Raw genomic sequence first — 17,403 nt, forward strand, 5'->3', positions numbered from 1 at the left:
CGCTGGAGGCTTCCCCGAAGGTCGCTCTGAAGCCTGTGCCACTCAGCTGGGGGGAAATGGCCGCCCACAGCATTTTCACGAGGCGGCGACAATGGCGGCTGGATGGGGGATTCTTCGCTTACCAGTGAGTTTTTCCCCAATAGGAACGCATTAAACGAAGTTTAATGCGTTCTTATGGGTTCCCCCCCCCGCATAGTGAAGAATCTGAATAGCGACGTTAATCCTGGAACGGATTAACGTCGCTATGCGGGGCACCACTGTATTTCAGTTAGCAACAATGAGTATAACAACAATAAAGGGACAAACTTCTGAAATTAGTTAAAACTGCAGTTAAAATAATAACAAAAAGGAATACAGAAGTGGATCATATCCCTAAAAGCCCCTATCATTGGTTGTTGTTTTCCTTAATCATAATGCCATGAGTACGCAATGTAATGAAAACTCCCACAATGAAGCCAGCAGGGCCAAAGCTCCAAGCTGCATCTCTCATCAACCATCAGCTCTTCAGATGTTGATGAACGACTCTTCTCACCATGATACTCCATCGGCAGAGTTGGCTATGAGGATGGAATCCAGAGCTCAGCGCATCTGGACGGCCCAGTCCAGCATTATGGGTTCTAGCATGGGCCAGCATGAGTTTGGACATTTTTCCGACACAGAAGAACTATTGTTGCTGTTGTTGTTAGTCTCCTCGAAGAAGACAGATTAGCATTAGATGGAGAAAGAGGGGGTCTTACCGAGAGAGGATACCGTTTGCCAGTTCTCCTCCATGACTTCCTGATGCAGGGCCTTCTGGTTGGGATCCAGTAGAGCCCACTCCTCCTGGGTGAAGTACACGGCCACCTCCTCAAAGGTCACTGGACCCTAAAAACGGAAGAGAAAGGAGGACTTCCTCATACGTTTCCCCAAAATGACCTCCTAAATCAAAAACACTATTAAGGAGAAGCGGCTGGATCTTCTATCGTAGGTTTTAAGTTTCACCAACACACTTTCTATAGGTGTACAAGTTTAGCAATGGATACGAGTCATCTTGGCCTTGTGTTCCTTCTAGGAAGAGAAGTCTCCGAATCCCAATGGCTGGGGATCAATGCCTTTGAGGCTTCCCTGAGTGAACAAGGAAGCTTTTGTGCGAAACAGGATGCTAAACTGAACCAGCTATTGCTCTGATCCAGCACAGCTACTCTTAGTCTTAATAATTTCACAAGAAAACAGAGGCTGAGAAATGTATTCCGGATGAGAAAATAGGGAGAGGAAAGTATTTCCTGCTGTCCCCACATTCTGTTTTGGAAAACATCACACAATTCTTGGCCCATTCTTCAAAAGAAGAGAAACAAAATACTTTTTAACATAGAGAAAGCCATGCTTCTCAGCCTGCTATATAATACAGTGGTGCCTCACTTAACAAGCACATTGTTTAACGACAAATCCGCATAGCGGTTTTGTTTGTGATCGTTTTTCCGATCGCATTGCGATGTTTTAAATGCTAAAACATCGCTTTGCAATGATCGTTAAGCTGTTTCGCTTACTGATTTTCGCATAGCGATGTTTTAAGAACACCTGATCAGCAGTTCCAAAATGGCCGCCGGGTAAAAAAAAAAGGCTGCCTGCTGTGTTTTCGCACCCATTCCTCGCTTACAGGGCAGTGAAAATGGCGTCCGAATGGAGGATTTTCGCATAACGGTGAGTTTTTTGCCCATAGGAATGCATTAAACATGTTTTAATGCATTCCTATGGGCTTTTTTGTTCCGCATAGCGACGAATCCATATAGCGACGATTTTTCCGGAACGGATTATCTTCGCTATGCGGGGCACCACTGTAATTGACAACGTAGACCATCTCATTAAAAAAAAAATGACCACCCTCAATGACAAGTAAAATGATTAAATACTGCAGGATTCGAATCCATGGTAACCCCCTTCTTTGTACCTGATTGAATTCTACTGCATCACCAGGAAGAGACGGAGGAATACTTGTTGTTGGCATCTTCACAGACCCTGCGGGACAGACCAAGGGGGTGGGAAGCCATTCACATAAGATTCTCTCACAATCAGACCATGACCTCAAGAAATGCAAGCTAAAAAAGGATTCACACCCAGTGAAAGACACTTGTTGCCATAAAAGAAACAGATTCCCTTTAGGAAACTGTGAAAAAAAATGGTATTCCGAGAGAATATGATATATCTTCAATGAGAACAAATATTTTTACTGAATAAATATTCATTTCCAAAACTTAACGATACTAAACACCCTTCCAAATACCAAATTCCTGAACTGGGTACTGTGCCAACTGCAGAATTAAAAAAAATATTATCAAATATATAGAATATTTTTTTATTTATTCCAGAGAGTTCAAAGGAGCCTGAAGACCGACCATGGAGAAACACATAACACACCCAACACAGTATTGTCCACACTTTTCAAAGAAACACAAAGAAATGAACCATGTTTTTGCCTTCTTTGACTCCACATTATAGAAAATCTGGTGGGCCACTCCATGTTTCTTTCTGCTGCCTCAAAAGTCACTGTTCTTACGTGGGGCTGATGCTCCCTCGGGGGCTGCCTTCCCCCTCTCCAACCCAGGATTCCTACATTCTTCTTAACATTTAAGCTGAATTCTTCAATCATTAGAGGGCTTTTTGTGGTTTATTTAAGTTGTTTCTTACAGTATATTTTCCATACTCATGTTGTCACCAAAGAGAAAAGAATTAAATTGATTTTTCATTTTAAATTACAATCAGAATTTTTTTCATAAAATGTGCTGGGCAATGGCAAAAGAAATATGGGGAAACAAAAGCATTTCGAAAGAAAGAAAAAGGGGATGTGATGCCAAAGCATTTTAAGAATCATTGGGGGTCCGCCTGTGAGGCCGTGACTCCGGTGGTCTCATTTTTGTCCCTGACAAACTATGGTACTGACTGGGGGACGCGGAGCCATCCGATCTCCCCTCAGCCTGATCTCCCTCACAAAGTAATTCTAGTAAAGATAAGGTGATGAGGAAAGAAGCTGTGAGCATCTCAGAAGAAATGTGGGATATCATGATAACCAACCCACAAACAAGTACCCTTTGTTGAATCAAGTTATCTCCTGAAATTTGTACTTTAGAGGTTTTCTCTTTCAAACGCCATAAAAGTGAATCTTTTTGAAATTGGCCTCTGTAAGAGAAACAGAAGAACTGCTAGCTTTGTAAAATGTCTGTGTAAACTAAAAATGAAAACACAGGTTGTTGTGGGTTTTTCGGGCTCTTTGGCCGTGTTCTGAAGGTTGTTCTTCCTGGTGTTTCGCCAGTCTCTGTGGCCGGCATCTTCATAGCATGGACAGAGTTCCTACTCCAGTCCTCTGAAGATGCCGGCCACAGAGACTGGCGAAACATCAGGAAGAACAACCTTCAGAACATGGCCAAAGAGCCTGAAAAACCCACAACAACCATTAGATCCCGGCCGTGAAAGCCTTTGTGAATACGTACATTGAAAACACAGGGTTGATGTATAGGAAGAACTAAAGACTAGTGTCTGTCTAGCCTAAAAGGTAGAGGGGGGAGGAATATGCAGACCCTCCTTTCCATCCACAGGGGAAAAACAAAAACTCTCCTAACATGAATCCTTACCTACCTAGCCGCCTAGAGTGGTCCTCACCGACCAGATAGGCAGGGTATAAATTAAATAAATAAATAAATAAAATAAATACTGCTTCTTAAAAGTCCACAAGGGGGGGGGGGCTAGGCCGAGATCCTCCAGAAGCTGGTTCCATAAAGCTGGAGACACCACAAAGAAGGTTCTACCTCTTGCAGTGGATTTATGAGCCTCCCTCCATGGAGGAGCCTGGACTGGGATGACCTTGTGGGTCAGGCAGATGACATGAGGGATGCTCCGAGAAGTAAGAGGGGCCCAAACTGTGGAGGGCTTTGTATGCAAGTGTGCATGCACGCCTTGAAATGAAATCAGACTCCAAAGTCAAACCGTGCTTGGGGAGACTGCCAACTTTTCAGTGACCAATTTCTTTTGGAAACCAAGGGCAATGCAGTGATTTAAAAACACTTTTATAAAACCAGAGGAGCTTGTTGTCCCGCTTTCCAGAATATAAGAAAATTAGAAGTTCAGCCTGACGCCCTGAGAGAGGTGTCCTGGGATGAAAAAAAAAAGGTGCACACTTAGGCGGATTAAATTTATTTCCAAAGAGCAACTCCTGCGCCCCTAAAAAACTTTGCCTGCACCTTTTCAGGCTGAAATCAGAGGTTAAGGAAGGAAGGCCTGGGATGTGCCAAGATGCTCCTGATGATCTTCCCAGAAGGAACTAGCCATGGTCTCTCACCTCCCCTTGTCCTGGGATCAGCTCTCCCACATGGCCTGCTGGAGGGGGGGGGGGGAGACACACAAAAGGACCTCTTCCTGTTTTTCTCAAATATCTCTCCAACCACCTGATTGGCTGGATCCAGGGAGGCATCAGGAGCATCACCAAGGACTCCTTTTGTTGATTTTTTTCAATGGTCCAATAAAAGCATCATCAGCTTTTGAATTTATATTCATAGAGTTCGTTGACCTTTTGCAGCTCTGAAAAATGCAGCCTGCAAAAGGTCAAACAACTCTACCCAGCCGCAAGGACTAGGGATCATTGCACAAAAAAGACCAGCTAAAGAAACCCATCAATCACAGTGACAGATAATCTCTCTCCCTCAAGGCAACAATACATCCACAACAAAAACACACTGATTACCCTATCTCCTGAAAAGGACAAAAGCTGTTCCCACAGCTATAAATACTCAACTATCCAACAAACAGCAACAGAGCATGGACAGAGTTCCTACTCCTGTCCTCTCAAGAGGCCGGCCACAGAGACTGGCGAAATGTCAGGAAGAACAACCTTCAGAACATGGCCAAAAAGCCCAAAAAACCCACAACAACCGTTACATTCCCTTTCTTTGTTAACCTTTTCTAACCCTTCAGTGTGTGCATGTTGGGAGCCTTTAAGGAAGTAGGAAAGTGAATCCATTAAATCAGAAGTATTTTCTCATGCTTTCATAGCAATATTTTCCCATGGGATCTTCCCGAAACCACTCACAAATCACAGACCTACCTCGTTCCTACCAAAGAAATCTTGGATCTTTGGGGACATGGAAAACCATGGAGGAGGAGGGAGAGGGCTCCAAACTGGAAAAGCCAGACAGGATCTGGAGCACTTGGGGTGGTTTTTTGGGGGTGGAGACATTCCTTTCCTGAGGGGGCTTGGGTCGCTCTTGCAAAGAGTCAGATAGAAAGGAGGCCATTAAAGAGTGTTGGGGTGGCCCAAAATATTCTGCTGCCTGAAGCACAGGAGAAAATCTGCTCCCTTAATGGCTCTTGCATGCATACTCCACACAGAAGGAGGAATGAAATAAATGCCCCAGTTTGAACACTGGAGGTGGGACAATGTGGATTAATGGCTCTGAGGGAGGCCCGTAGGCGAGCTCTGCAGGTCCAAGAAGAGAAAGGCGAAACGGCTCTGGAGGGAGGGTTGGGGGCCCATCAGGGCTGCCCCTGGGGCCTCTGCTGCCTCAGGCCATCTCCTCAATGGGCCAGTAACCCATTGGCTTTAGATGTTGGATTTAGCTAGTGACACATTTATTTATTTGTTTGTTTGTTTGTTTGTTTGTTTGTTTATACCCCGCCTATCTGGACTACCAGTCCACTCTAGGCAGCTTCCAATACAAAACTGAACAATAAAACACAGGCAAGTGCATACTAATTCAATAACAAGTACAATAAAATAAAAAAAAATAGGGAAAGTAAGAGAAAGAAAAAATAAAGAAGAAAAAATAAATAAATTAAGAATTGGCTGGAGGGAAGGCCTGAGTAAACAACCATGTTTTTAATTGGCTTTTAAAGGTGCCCAGCGTAGGGGCCGCGCGAATCTCCGGAGGGAGATTGTTCGAAAGGGGAGGAGCCACCGCCAAGAAGGCCCGGTTTCGTGTCTTCTCCTTCCGGGCCTCTCTCGACGTCAGGCTCCTCAGCCTCACCTCCTGACTAGCGCAGGTGATCCGGGTAGACCTTGGTGGAAGCAGGCGTTATATTCCTTTGTTATATTCCATTCAGATTACTGTAACAAGCTCTATGTGGGGTTGCCTTTGAAGATAGTTCCAAAAATTCAGCTGGTGCAAACCTCTGCAGCCAGACTACTGACTGGGGCCAGCTACAGGGAGCATAGAACACAACTGTCACAAGAACTGCACTTGCTATCAGTCCATTTCTGGGCCCAATTCAAAGTGCTGATCATTACCTATAAAGCCGTATATACCGGTAGCTTGGGTCCAGGCTACCTGAAGCACCCTATCTCCATACATATGTGCCTTCTGGGCGATTAAGATCAGCAGAGGAGGCCCTCCTCTCGGTCCCATGGCCAGCAGAAGCACAGATGATGGGGACACGGGAGAGGGCCTTCTCGGTGGCAGCTCCCCGGCTATGCAACGCTCTCCCTTCCCTTTTATCCTTCCGAAAAAAAGCTAAAGACCCATCTCTTCAGGCAAGCTTTTAACAGTTACAACTGAATCCCTGAACCCCATTTTGGCAGATAATTTTAACCTTTTCCATGTTTCCATGTTTTAATCTATTCATTTTATTTTAAATCATATATTGCTCTAGTTGTCTTTTAATATTTAACTTACTGTGTTTCTAATTGTGTGAATTTTAATATTGTGAGCTGCTTTAGATCTCTTGTTGGGAGTAATGAGGCATATAATGATAATGATAATGATAATGATAACAACAACAACAACAACAACAACAACCCCATAAATATTAATTTAGCACCGTCCCTCCCCAGCTCATATAATGCTCCCCATGTACTCTGCTCAGCAATTCATCTACAGACATTTCCAAGCATTTCAAAGGACTCAAAGGAGTGCCGGGGGGGGAGCATTAGATGGGGAGCCACCGTTTCCCCCTCCCTCTAACCTTCTTCTTTTACTCACCAGGAGATCCTTTTTCTCCCTGACTTTCCTGCCCAGAAATGGCCCTCTCGTTTCCTCCCTTCTCCTTCTTGGCTTTTCTTTTCCCAGCAAAACCCAGAGCAAATAATACGCTTCCACGATTTTGAGAATCTGTTTTGCTTCGCTTCGCTCAGCTGCGGCTGTTGTTTCCAAAGTTTAACCTTGCCAAGCTTTTCTCCCCCCCTCCTGGCTCGGTGTTCGACGAGGCATGCGTGTACTTTTTTTTAAAAAGGGGGGTAAAACTTGTTTTTCCCTTTCCTATCACGTGACTGAAGCCGAGCCAGGCTCCTGGCAGGACAAACACAGACTCGCCCAATCTCCTCTCGGAGCGCCTGGATGGGAGAGTTTTGGTCTCTGCCTCCTGGGTGACTGGATCAGGCAGGAAAAGGAACTTATATAAAGCATGAACCGCAAAGTCTCTACAATGTGATCTTTTTTCTGTCCCTTTCTGTTCCTGTTTCTCATATCAAAATGATCCCACTTCCTGAGATTGCTGGACACTCTTGTCTATGTTGGTTTGGACATGTCGTGAAAATGGCTGACAGTTGGATTCCAAAAGATCTCTTGTATGGAGAATTAGTGCAGGGAAATCGCCCCAGAGGGAGACCACAGCTGCGACACAAGGACATCTGCAAGCGGGATCTGAAGGCCCTGGGAATGGACCTCAACAGATGGGAAACCTTGACATCTGAGCATTCAGCCTGGAGGCAGGCATTGCATCACGGCCTCTCCCAATTTGAAGACACCCTTGTCCAGCAGTACGAGGCCAAGAGGCAGTCCTGAAGCCAGCAAAACCAGGGAGCTGGACAGGGGACAGATTGTATTTGTCTTCAGTGTGGAAGGAATTGTCACTCTCGAATTGGCCTCCTCAAACACACTAGACACTGTTACCCTAGTCTCTCGAGACTGAAGCATGCCATTGCCATTGCCAGGACATGCTTGGTTGTGAGATCTCCTTGTATGTTTTTGGTTCCTCAGTTACCGAAATGGCCTCTGCTCTGCTCGCCAACTCTGGTGCTAGGACTGAAGTGGGATCTCCAACGTGGGTAGTGTGGTGAGGTGGGGTTGCCTCTCCCTGTGGCATTTGTGACCCACCAACCATGTCAGACACCTCCGCAGCCTGGAGGATCTTGTTTCTCAAGAGAAGCGAGAGCAAATGAGAGCAAATCATCGCCCTTCTCCGAAGACACCAGAAAAAAACATTTGCTTTTTAAACAGGCAGTGCCATTCCCACACAGTTCAACATTTTTCAAAAAGCAGTCTTGGAAAAGAGAAGCAGACTTTTCTCTCAGCTGCTGGGAGCGCCTTGGATCTCTGCCCATCTGTTTAAAAGGGGCAAAAGGTGGAGATGTGGGGCAGAGGAGGGTCTGGGGGGGGAGGCTCTGATCTTTTCCCAGGTCAGGAGATGGGTGTGGAAGGAGGGATTGGGGCCTTTCTCTTGACGGGCAGGAGAGGAGCAGCCTTTTGCAGACCTGACACGATTTCCTGCGTCCCGTAGCCTAGGATTATTTTATTTTCGCTCATTGCATTCCTCAGTTTTAAAATAATTGTCTCATCACATTCCCCTTCCCAGCAAGAAACAGTCCATTTTTCACCCCAATTTCCATTTAAAGATTCCCAGTTTTAGTTCCAGATACACACCCTGCAGATACTGTTTATGAGGCCAGCTAAAACTGCCACCAAAAAATGGAGAACCAGCTTTCAGGATAGCTATGCCATCACCAGGCAGGAACCTACAAAACTAAACCAAGGAATGTTTTGTTTTTAAAAGTAGTGAGCATTAAAGTGCAAATCCACATGTTTGCTAATGAAATGAAAATAGATGAGTGGAGACATCCTTTTATATAGAATTACCCAGAGACAGAAAAGAGGCAATCTTTACCTTACTCCGCTTCAGATCAGCACCAACTCTGGCAAGGATGTAATTGTCAGCTACCTCAAGGACTGTTCATTAAACAACCACTATAGCAGTCGTAAGATCGAATCCACGGGACGAAGTGAGCGCCCGTTGCTGTCCCAGCTCCCGCCAACCTAGCGGTTCGAAAGCATGCAAATGCAAGTAGATAAATAGGGACCACCTCAGTGGGAAGGTATCAGCATTCCATGTCTAAGTCGCACTGGCCATGTGACCATGGAAAATTGTCTTCGGACAAAACGCTGGCTCTATGGCTTGGAAACTGGGATGAGCACCGCCCCCTAGAGTCGAACACAACTGGACAAAAATTGTCAAGGGGAACCTTTACCTTTACCTATTGCCACGATAATTGACATTGGAGCCTTTTCCACTTCCGGATTCCCAAATTCCTTTCCAAGTACGCCTACACTTCTAACAGGAGCTGCACTTCATGTATGGGGTGAAAGGAGCCACAGTCCTGTCAGACCTTCTTTGAGAATTTCCCTTGACAAATTCGTTCTTTGGCTATCAACATTGACCCAGAAAGTGAACAACGTGCCCAGTTTTATCCTCTGCAGAAGAAAAATTCTGACTATATAGAAGCTTTTGAGTCATAAATTCCTACACTGAAACCACTCTGGGCAATAAAATCATGTATTAAAACAAAATTGTCCATATCAGATCATGCCTCCAAAACTGGGCAACCATTTAGTGGCCAAAAATAATGGTCAGAATCCTACTGGCAAGGATTATGTAACTAGTGGCAACCATTTCACATAATGACCGTAGTAAAGACTTGTTTTTTTCAAAGAGCGGCAGTGGGGGCAGAGGGGATGTGCCTCACATCTTGTCAATTAGCTGTAACTAACCACAGGAAAGTATGCACACCTTACGCAAACACCAGAAGAAGCTGTTTGATGGCTCTCCAAGATACAGGAGTGTAATTTGAAAGAATATGAGCATCATCCAGAAAGTTTTTTATTAAAGCAAAACTAATGGGAATCCTAATATTCAGTCAGAAGGTGGTATCATCCGAGTTGCATCCCCAGGACAAAAGACAAGCTAGTTGTTTTGTAAAAACGGGGAAACAAATTCCAGGCTTTTTCCAGAAATATAATTTCTGCTGTTTCTACAAAATTATTTTTAATCTCCATCAGTGCATATCACTGAAAATATCATTTCCAATTGATTATGCCAAACAGAACATGCTCATCTGGAATACTCCCAGTGAGGTCCTTCGGGGTCAAAGGGAATAGCACCAGTGAATTGGTACTAATTAAAATTCAGGCAGCGGATGCTCAGTTGTATGAATTGATGCACAGTGACACAAGTAGCAAACCATTAACTGATGATGATTCACTGCCAACAGTTTGCACCACGGTCATCCAAAACAAGAGAAAAACAATAGTGTAATCAAGTAGCAAAAGAAAACCCATGTAGTCTGACTAAATACAAATTTTGCACAGTAAGTACATTTATTTAAAGAATTCTTTAAGTTTTTCATGGCCAGGCTCTGATGGTTGTTGTTGGTTTTTCAGGCTTTTTGGCCGTGTTCTGAAAGTTGTTCTTCCTAATGTTTTGCCAGTCTCTGTGGCCAGGATCTTCAGAGGACAGGAGCCAGAACTCTCTGTGCTCTGATGCAGTTTGTTTGGATAACTGATTATTTATAGCTGTGGGATCAGCTTTTGTCCTTTTCAGGAGATGGGTGCTTGTGGTAATCAGCGTGATTTTTTTTCAACGAATCTGCGAAACAGAAGCTCTCCCACCAAGACTATACGGACTCCCCAAAATCCACAAAGACACAATCCCACTCAGGCCCATTGTAAATGTCATCGGCTCCCTGACATATGAATTAGGAAACTACCTAGCCACCCTCCTACAGACCCACGCTGGACAAATGTCAAAGACTCTGGACATTTCATAAGCAAGATCAGCACCCTAAAACTCAACCCCGGGGACAGACTGATCAGCTTTGACATAGTATCTCTATTCATCAAGGTACTGATAAAGGACACCCTGATGCTCATCCAGATCTTTCCAGAAGACAACAAGGCCCTTTTCCAACATTGCCTATGACCAGCTATTTTCAGTGGGATAATGAGTTCTATGGACAGATGGACTGGCCATGGGGAGCTCCCTCAGCCCAGTTATAGCAAAATTCTACATGGAACATTTTGAAAAACAGGCCCTGGCTTCGGCACCACTCTCACCCACAGTCTGGTTCCGATATGTGGATGACACCTTCACAATTTGGAACCACGGTAAAGAAAAACTGGAAGAATTTCTAAACCATCTCAACAGCATCCACCCAAATATACAATTCACTATGGAAAAAGAAATAGAGGGTCAACTCCCTCTTTTAGATGTCAGAGTCATACGCAAAATTGACCTCCTATTGGGACACAAGGTCTACAAAAAACCAACCAACACAGACTGGTACCTACACAAAAACTCCAACCACCACCCACAGCAAAAAAGAGGCATAATCAAAACACAGGTAGATCATGCAAATCGGAACTGTGAAGCTCAATTTCTCAGTGCCGAACTCAACCAACTGAATTGGGCCCTACAGGTAAATGGCTACTCCAAAAATGAAATCACAAGAATCATCAAACTAAGAAAGCAATGCCAAACTGAAGAGGAAAAACAGCCACCCACAAATAAAGTGTTTCTGCCATACATCAAAGGGGTCACAGACCGCATGGGGAAACTTTTGAAAAAACATAACCTACAAACAGAATTCAAGCCCACCACAAAAATACAAAAAATGTTAAGGTCAGCAAAGGACAAAAGGGACCCCCTCACCACTGCAGGAGTATACCGGATACCTTGCAGGTGTGGACAGATATACATTGGAACCACAAAACACAGAATCCATAGCAGAATCACAGATGAGAGACACTGCAGACTAAAACAACTGGAAAAATCAGCAGTAGCGGAACATGCCCTAAAACAAGGTGGATATGAAATTCTATTTCAAAAATAGAAGTACTGGACAACAACAGCAATCATTATGTTAGACTGTACAGGGAAGCCAATGAAATCCACAAACACCAGCAAAGCTTCAACGAAAAAGAAGGAAGTTTAAAACTCAACAAAGCCTGGCTTCCAGCATTGAAAAATACAGCCTGCAAAAGGTCAACGAACTCTACCAAGCTACAAGGACCAGTAATGACTGCACACAAAAGACCAGTTAACAACACCCATCAATCACAGTGAGAGATAATATCTCCCTCTTATCACAACAATACACCCAGAAGAAAAAACACGCTGATCACCATAATACCCATCTCCTGAAAAGGACAAAAGCTGATTCCACAACTATAAATACTCAAATATCCAAACAAACTGCACCAGAGCACAGAGTTCTGACTCCTGTCCTCTGAAGATGGCCGCAGAGCCTGGCAAAACCTGTTCTGAACAACCTTCAGAACACGGCCAAAGAGCCCAAAAAACCCACAACAATCAGTACTTGATGACCATAAAGATGAACTATGTTTCAATAAATATAAAATACATTCACTGAAAACAAACAGATCTACCAGGAAGCCAGTCTTTCAAGGGATTGTTCAGCTCATATGGTCTATTGCTTTTACATGGAAGACTTCAATAAAGTTTTTAAGTCCCAGAATTTCCTTTGCAGCAAAGTTTTCCTTGATAACAGTTTCGGTTCCTTTGTCAAAGCTTACAGGACTCAGAACATAAAAGCGCAAACACATTTCCAAAACAACTTAAGCAATACATCTTTATTAAAACCTTATTGTCACACACTTACTGTAGCATTCACCCTGCTCATTAATACTTATGTTAAAATTTTCATGCATGTTTTGTCACAAAGTTTAGTGAAATAGCTGCTTCGTTAACAAACCCGAAAGAAGCAAGCTGAAAACATCCAGTGGACGTCAGAGTGCCAGGTAGCATTCGATCGTCTGAAGAGGGCGCTGAATTCAAAACCTGTCTTTATTGCACTGGACTTTGACCGTGAGTTCATCCTTTACATGAAAGCGTCGAACATGGGTCTGGAACCCATGCTGTGCCAAGCAGATGACAGCGAGAGTCTACATCCAATGACTTACATCAGCAAGAAACCCCAACCTAGTGAGAGACATTTATCCACTATCGAAAAATAGTGTCTACCCTGTTTCCCCGAAAATAAGACCTAACTTAAAAATAAGCCCTAATAGGATTTTTCTGGATGCTCATAATATAAGCCCTACCCCCAAAAATAAGCCCTAGTTAAGTGAAACCCCGCCTTTCACCATTGTGCAGCAACCAGATGACATAACTATTTGAATAAATGTAGATGGTTGTACAGTGGTGCCTCGCTTAACGGGTACCCCCTTTAACAACGAAATCGCATACCAATGAACTTTTGCGATCGCTTTTGTGATCACACTGCGGTGTTTTAAATGGGGAAAAAATCACTTTGCTGTGATCGGTACCCTGTTTCGCTTACCGATTATTGCATAGCGATGATTTCCCCCAGCTGATCGGCAGTTCAAAAATGGCCGCCCGCTGTGTTTAGGGAAGGATTCCTCACTTACCGGGCAGCAAAAATGGCCACCATATGGAGGATCTTCGCTTAAAGGTCAGTTTTAAGCCCATAGGAACACATTGAAGGGGTTTCAATGCATTCATATGGGCTTTTTAAAATCCATAGTGACGAAATCGCTTTGCAGCGATTTTTGCTGCACCGATTAACGTCGCTATGAGAGGCACCACTGTACATGAAAAAAAAATAAAACATCCCCTGAAAATGAGCCCTAATGCATTTTTGGAGCAAAAATTATTATAAGACCCTGTCTTATTTTAGGGGAAACAGTGTAGCTATCATATGGATGCTGCAAAAACTGAACCCATACATTTGGAGAAGGAAATTCGTCCTCGGCACCAACCATTCTCCTAAGGTGTAGCTAAGAATTCTGAAATGTAATAGTAGCAAACTTGCAAGATGGGCACTGATACAAAATAACAGACTTAATGAAAAACCATTTTATGCTCTAAACTAGGCATTAAAGAAGTCGGAAATCTAAGCAAACTAATTCCCACACTCCTGGCATTTGCATGGTTTCTATGCTGTGTGGACTCTCTTATGATACAGAAGCTTCCAACTGCTAACAAAACATTTATCACACTCCTGGCATTTGTATGGTTTTTCTCCTGTGTGGACTCTCTTATGATTCACAAGCTGTGAATTGCGAGCAAAACATTTATCACACTCCTTGCATTTGTATGGTTTCTCTCCTGTGTGAACCCGCATATGACTCACAAGATGTGAATTGCGAGCAAAACATTTATCACACTCCTGGCATTTGTAGGGTTTCTCTCCTGTGTGAACACTCTTATGGCGTACAAGTTGTGAATTTTCAGTAAAACATTTTCCACACTCCTGGCATTTGTAGGGGTTCTCGTTTGTGTGGATTCTTTTATGACTTAGAAGGTATGAATTGCGAGCAAAATGTTTCCCGCACTCCTTACATTCATATAGTTTTTCTCCTGTGTGGACTCTCTTATGACTCACAAGGTGTGAATTCATAGCAAAACATTTCCCACACTCCTGGCATTTGTAAGGTTTCTCTCCTGTGTGGAGTCTCTTATGCGTCACAAGGCTGGAATTCTGAGTAAAACATTTCCCACACTCCTGGCATTTGTAAGGTTTCTCTCCTGTGTGGATTCTCTTATGGATCAAAATATATGAATTCTGAGCAAAACATTTTCCACACTCCTGGCATTTGTAAGGCTTCTCTCCTGTGTGGATTATTTTATGCTTCAAAAGACTTGAAATTTGAGCAAAATGTTTCCCACACTCCTGGCATTTGTAAGGTTTTTCTCCTGTGTGGATTCTTTTATGTCTCACAAGGTTTCGATTCTCAGTAAAACCTTTCCCACAATCCTGGCATTTGTAAGGTTTCTGTCCTGTGTGAATTTTTTTATGTCTCATAAGTGTTGAATCCAAAGCAAAACATTTCCCACACTCCAGGCATTTATATGGTTTTTCTCCTGTGTGGATTCTCTTATGCTTCACAAGAATGGAGTTCTTAATAAAACATTTCCCACACTCTTGGCATTTGTAAGGTTTTTCTCCTGTGTGGAGTATCTTATGTGCCAAAAGGCTGGAATTCTGAGCAAAACATTTCGCACACTCTGGGCATTTGTATGGTTTCTCACCTGTGTGAACTCTCTTATGATACAAAAGGACTGAACTGTGAGCAAAACATTTATCACACTCCTGGCATTTGTATGGTTTTTCTCCTGTGTGGACTCTCTTATGATTCACAAGCTGTGAACTGTGAGCAAAACATTTATCACACTCCTTGCATTTGTATGGTTTCTCTCCTGTGTGAACCCGCATATGACTCACAAGATGTGAATTCAAAGCAAAACATTTATCACACTCCCGGCATTTGTATGGTTTCTCTCCTGTATGGAATCTCTTATGCTTCGAAAGGGCTGAATTTTCAGCAAAACGTTTCCCACACTCCTGGCACGTGTAAGGTTTCTCTCCTGTGTGGAGTCTCTTATGCTTCACAAGGCTGGAATTCTGAGTAAAATGTTTCCCACACTCTTGGCATTTGTATGGATGTTCTCCTGTGTGGGCTCTCTTATGATTCACGAGCTGTGTACTGCAAACAAAAAATTTATCGCACTCCTGGCATTTGTATGGTTTCTCTCCTGTGTGGACTCTCTTATGAATCACAAGGTATGTATTTGTAGTAAAACATTTCTCACAATCTTGGCATTTGTACGGTTTTGCACCTGTGTGGACTCTCTTATGCTTTAAAAGGCTGTAATTGTCAATAAATTGTTCCCCACACTCCTGGCATTTGTATGGTTTTTCTCCTGTGTGGACTCTCTTATGATTCACAAGCTGTGAACTGTGAGCAAAACATTTATCACACTCCTTGCATTTGTATGGTTTCTCTCTTGTGTGAACCCGCATATGACTCACAAGATGTGAATTCCGAGCAAAACATTTCCCACACTCCTGGCATTTGTATGGTTTCTCTCCTGTGTGGACTCTCTTATGAATCACAAGGTATGCATTCGTAGCAAAACATTTCTCACAATCCTGGCATTTGTACGGTTTTTCTCCTGTGTGGAGTCTCTTATGCTTTACAAAGCTGGAATTCTCAATAAATTGTTTCCCGCACTCCTGGCATTTGTATGGTTTTTCTCCTGTGTGGAGTCTCTTATGCTTCAAAAGTTTTGAATTTTTAGCAAAACATTTCTCACACTCCTGGCATTTGTATGGTTTCTTTCTTTCACAATTCACAAACTGTTGCATCCAATTTAAACATTTCCCACATATTTCACTCACAAAGCACTTCTTTCCAGTGTGGATCCTTTTGCGAAGCATCAGCGCTAGGTTCATGGCAAAATATTTTCCACACACAATGCATTTGAAAGGATTCTCTGGAATACAGCTTTCTATTTCTGCATGTATTCTCTGGCATCTGGTAACTTCTAATTGGTGCGTAAAACTCTTTCCAGATTTGTGATATAAATTTTCCTTCCTCCAGTTATCTCCGAGGAAGAAGGACGAACACGGGAGAGACAAGACTGAAGTGTCAGATAGATCTATGGGGGGGGAGGAAGAGAGGGTTTGTTAAGAGTGGATTTGGATCCAGGAAATCTCAAATAATAATAAATCTGTTGGGGTTTTAAGGTACGTAATATTTTGTCCTTTTCTCCTTTTTAATTTTGCAATCTCATCTGCTGGCCTATGTGAGGATTCATGTCTGCCCCCCCTTTTTTGTTCCCCATCAACAGATACTTTAGACAATCCTTCTTGATTTAAACTATCAACTTTTCTCTACAAACCCTTCAACAAACTGACTCCACCTTCGCCTCCAACTGAGAGAGGAAGGGGTTAACAGAATAATTTGCTGAAACTTCCAATTTCCCCAAATCTTGGGATTGGGATTATTTTTTCTCTCAATTTAGAGTCTCATAGAGTTCCCCTGGAAACTGCCAGGGCAACAGTGGCAGTGTGTTGTCTCTCATCCACGTGGTCTTTTTTGGGGGGGGGATGGAGTTCACCACCTCATGGATGAAAGCTCCAACTATGGTGTGGGTTTCTCTATTCAAACAATTTTCTCTTTTTTCTCTCAGTGTGGCCTCTTTCCGCTGTGATATTTTCCCTCCACTTTCAACTCTTATGGTCTCCCCAAGAAAAAGTTTTTTTATTTGAGTGCTTAATAATTCCTTCTTTTATGTTTTGTGAAAAGTGGGGAGATACTGTATTTGGCATTACGGGCCAGGGAGTGTGTAGCATGAGTTTGAATTTTTAATACAGGAAAACTATTATTACTGTTGTTGTTAGTCTCCTTATTGCCTTGGTATAGATTAGCATCAGCTGGAGAAAGGGAGGCCCTTACCTAGAGAGGATATCATTTGCCAGTTCTCCTCCATGACTTCCTGGTGGAGGGCCCTCTGGTCAGGATCCAGCAGTGCCCACTCCTCCTGGGTGAAGGACACGGCCACCTCCTCAAAGGTCACTGGGCCCTAAAAACGGAAAAGAAAGGAGGTCTTCCTCATAGGTTTCACCAA

The 17,403-nt window shown here is 43.3% G+C and overlaps 1 protein-coding gene across 4 annotated transcripts in view; it reads right to left on the bottom strand.

Annotated features, from left to right (window-relative positions):
* The window catches only part of LOC110091179 (uncharacterized), a 56,874-nt gene that overhangs the window by 4,040 nt on the left and 35,431 nt on the right, over window positions 1–17,403 (bottom strand). For 3 of the 4 annotated variants that reach the window (XM_078388226.1, XM_078388225.1, XM_078388227.1), the window contains exons 5-6: window positions 17,232–17,358; window positions 12,580–16,431 (exon numbers count right to left, since the gene is read on the bottom strand). In XM_078388226.1, the coding sequence (XP_078244352.1) occupies window positions 13,925–16,431; window positions 17,232–17,358 (2,634 nt within the window). In that variant the 3' untranslated portion in view covers window positions 12,580–13,924. Of the gene's footprint in view, window positions 1–10,918; window positions 10,924–12,579; window positions 16,432–17,231; window positions 17,359–17,403 lie in introns of those variants that run through there. The other variant, XM_078388228.1, reaches the window with a different exon arrangement.

This window comes from Pogona vitticeps, chromosome 2 (assembly GCF_051106095.1).
Source record: "Pogona vitticeps strain Pit_001003342236 chromosome 2, PviZW2.1, whole genome shotgun sequence".
NCBI lineage: Eukaryota > Metazoa > Chordata > Lepidosauria > Squamata > Agamidae > Pogona > Pogona vitticeps.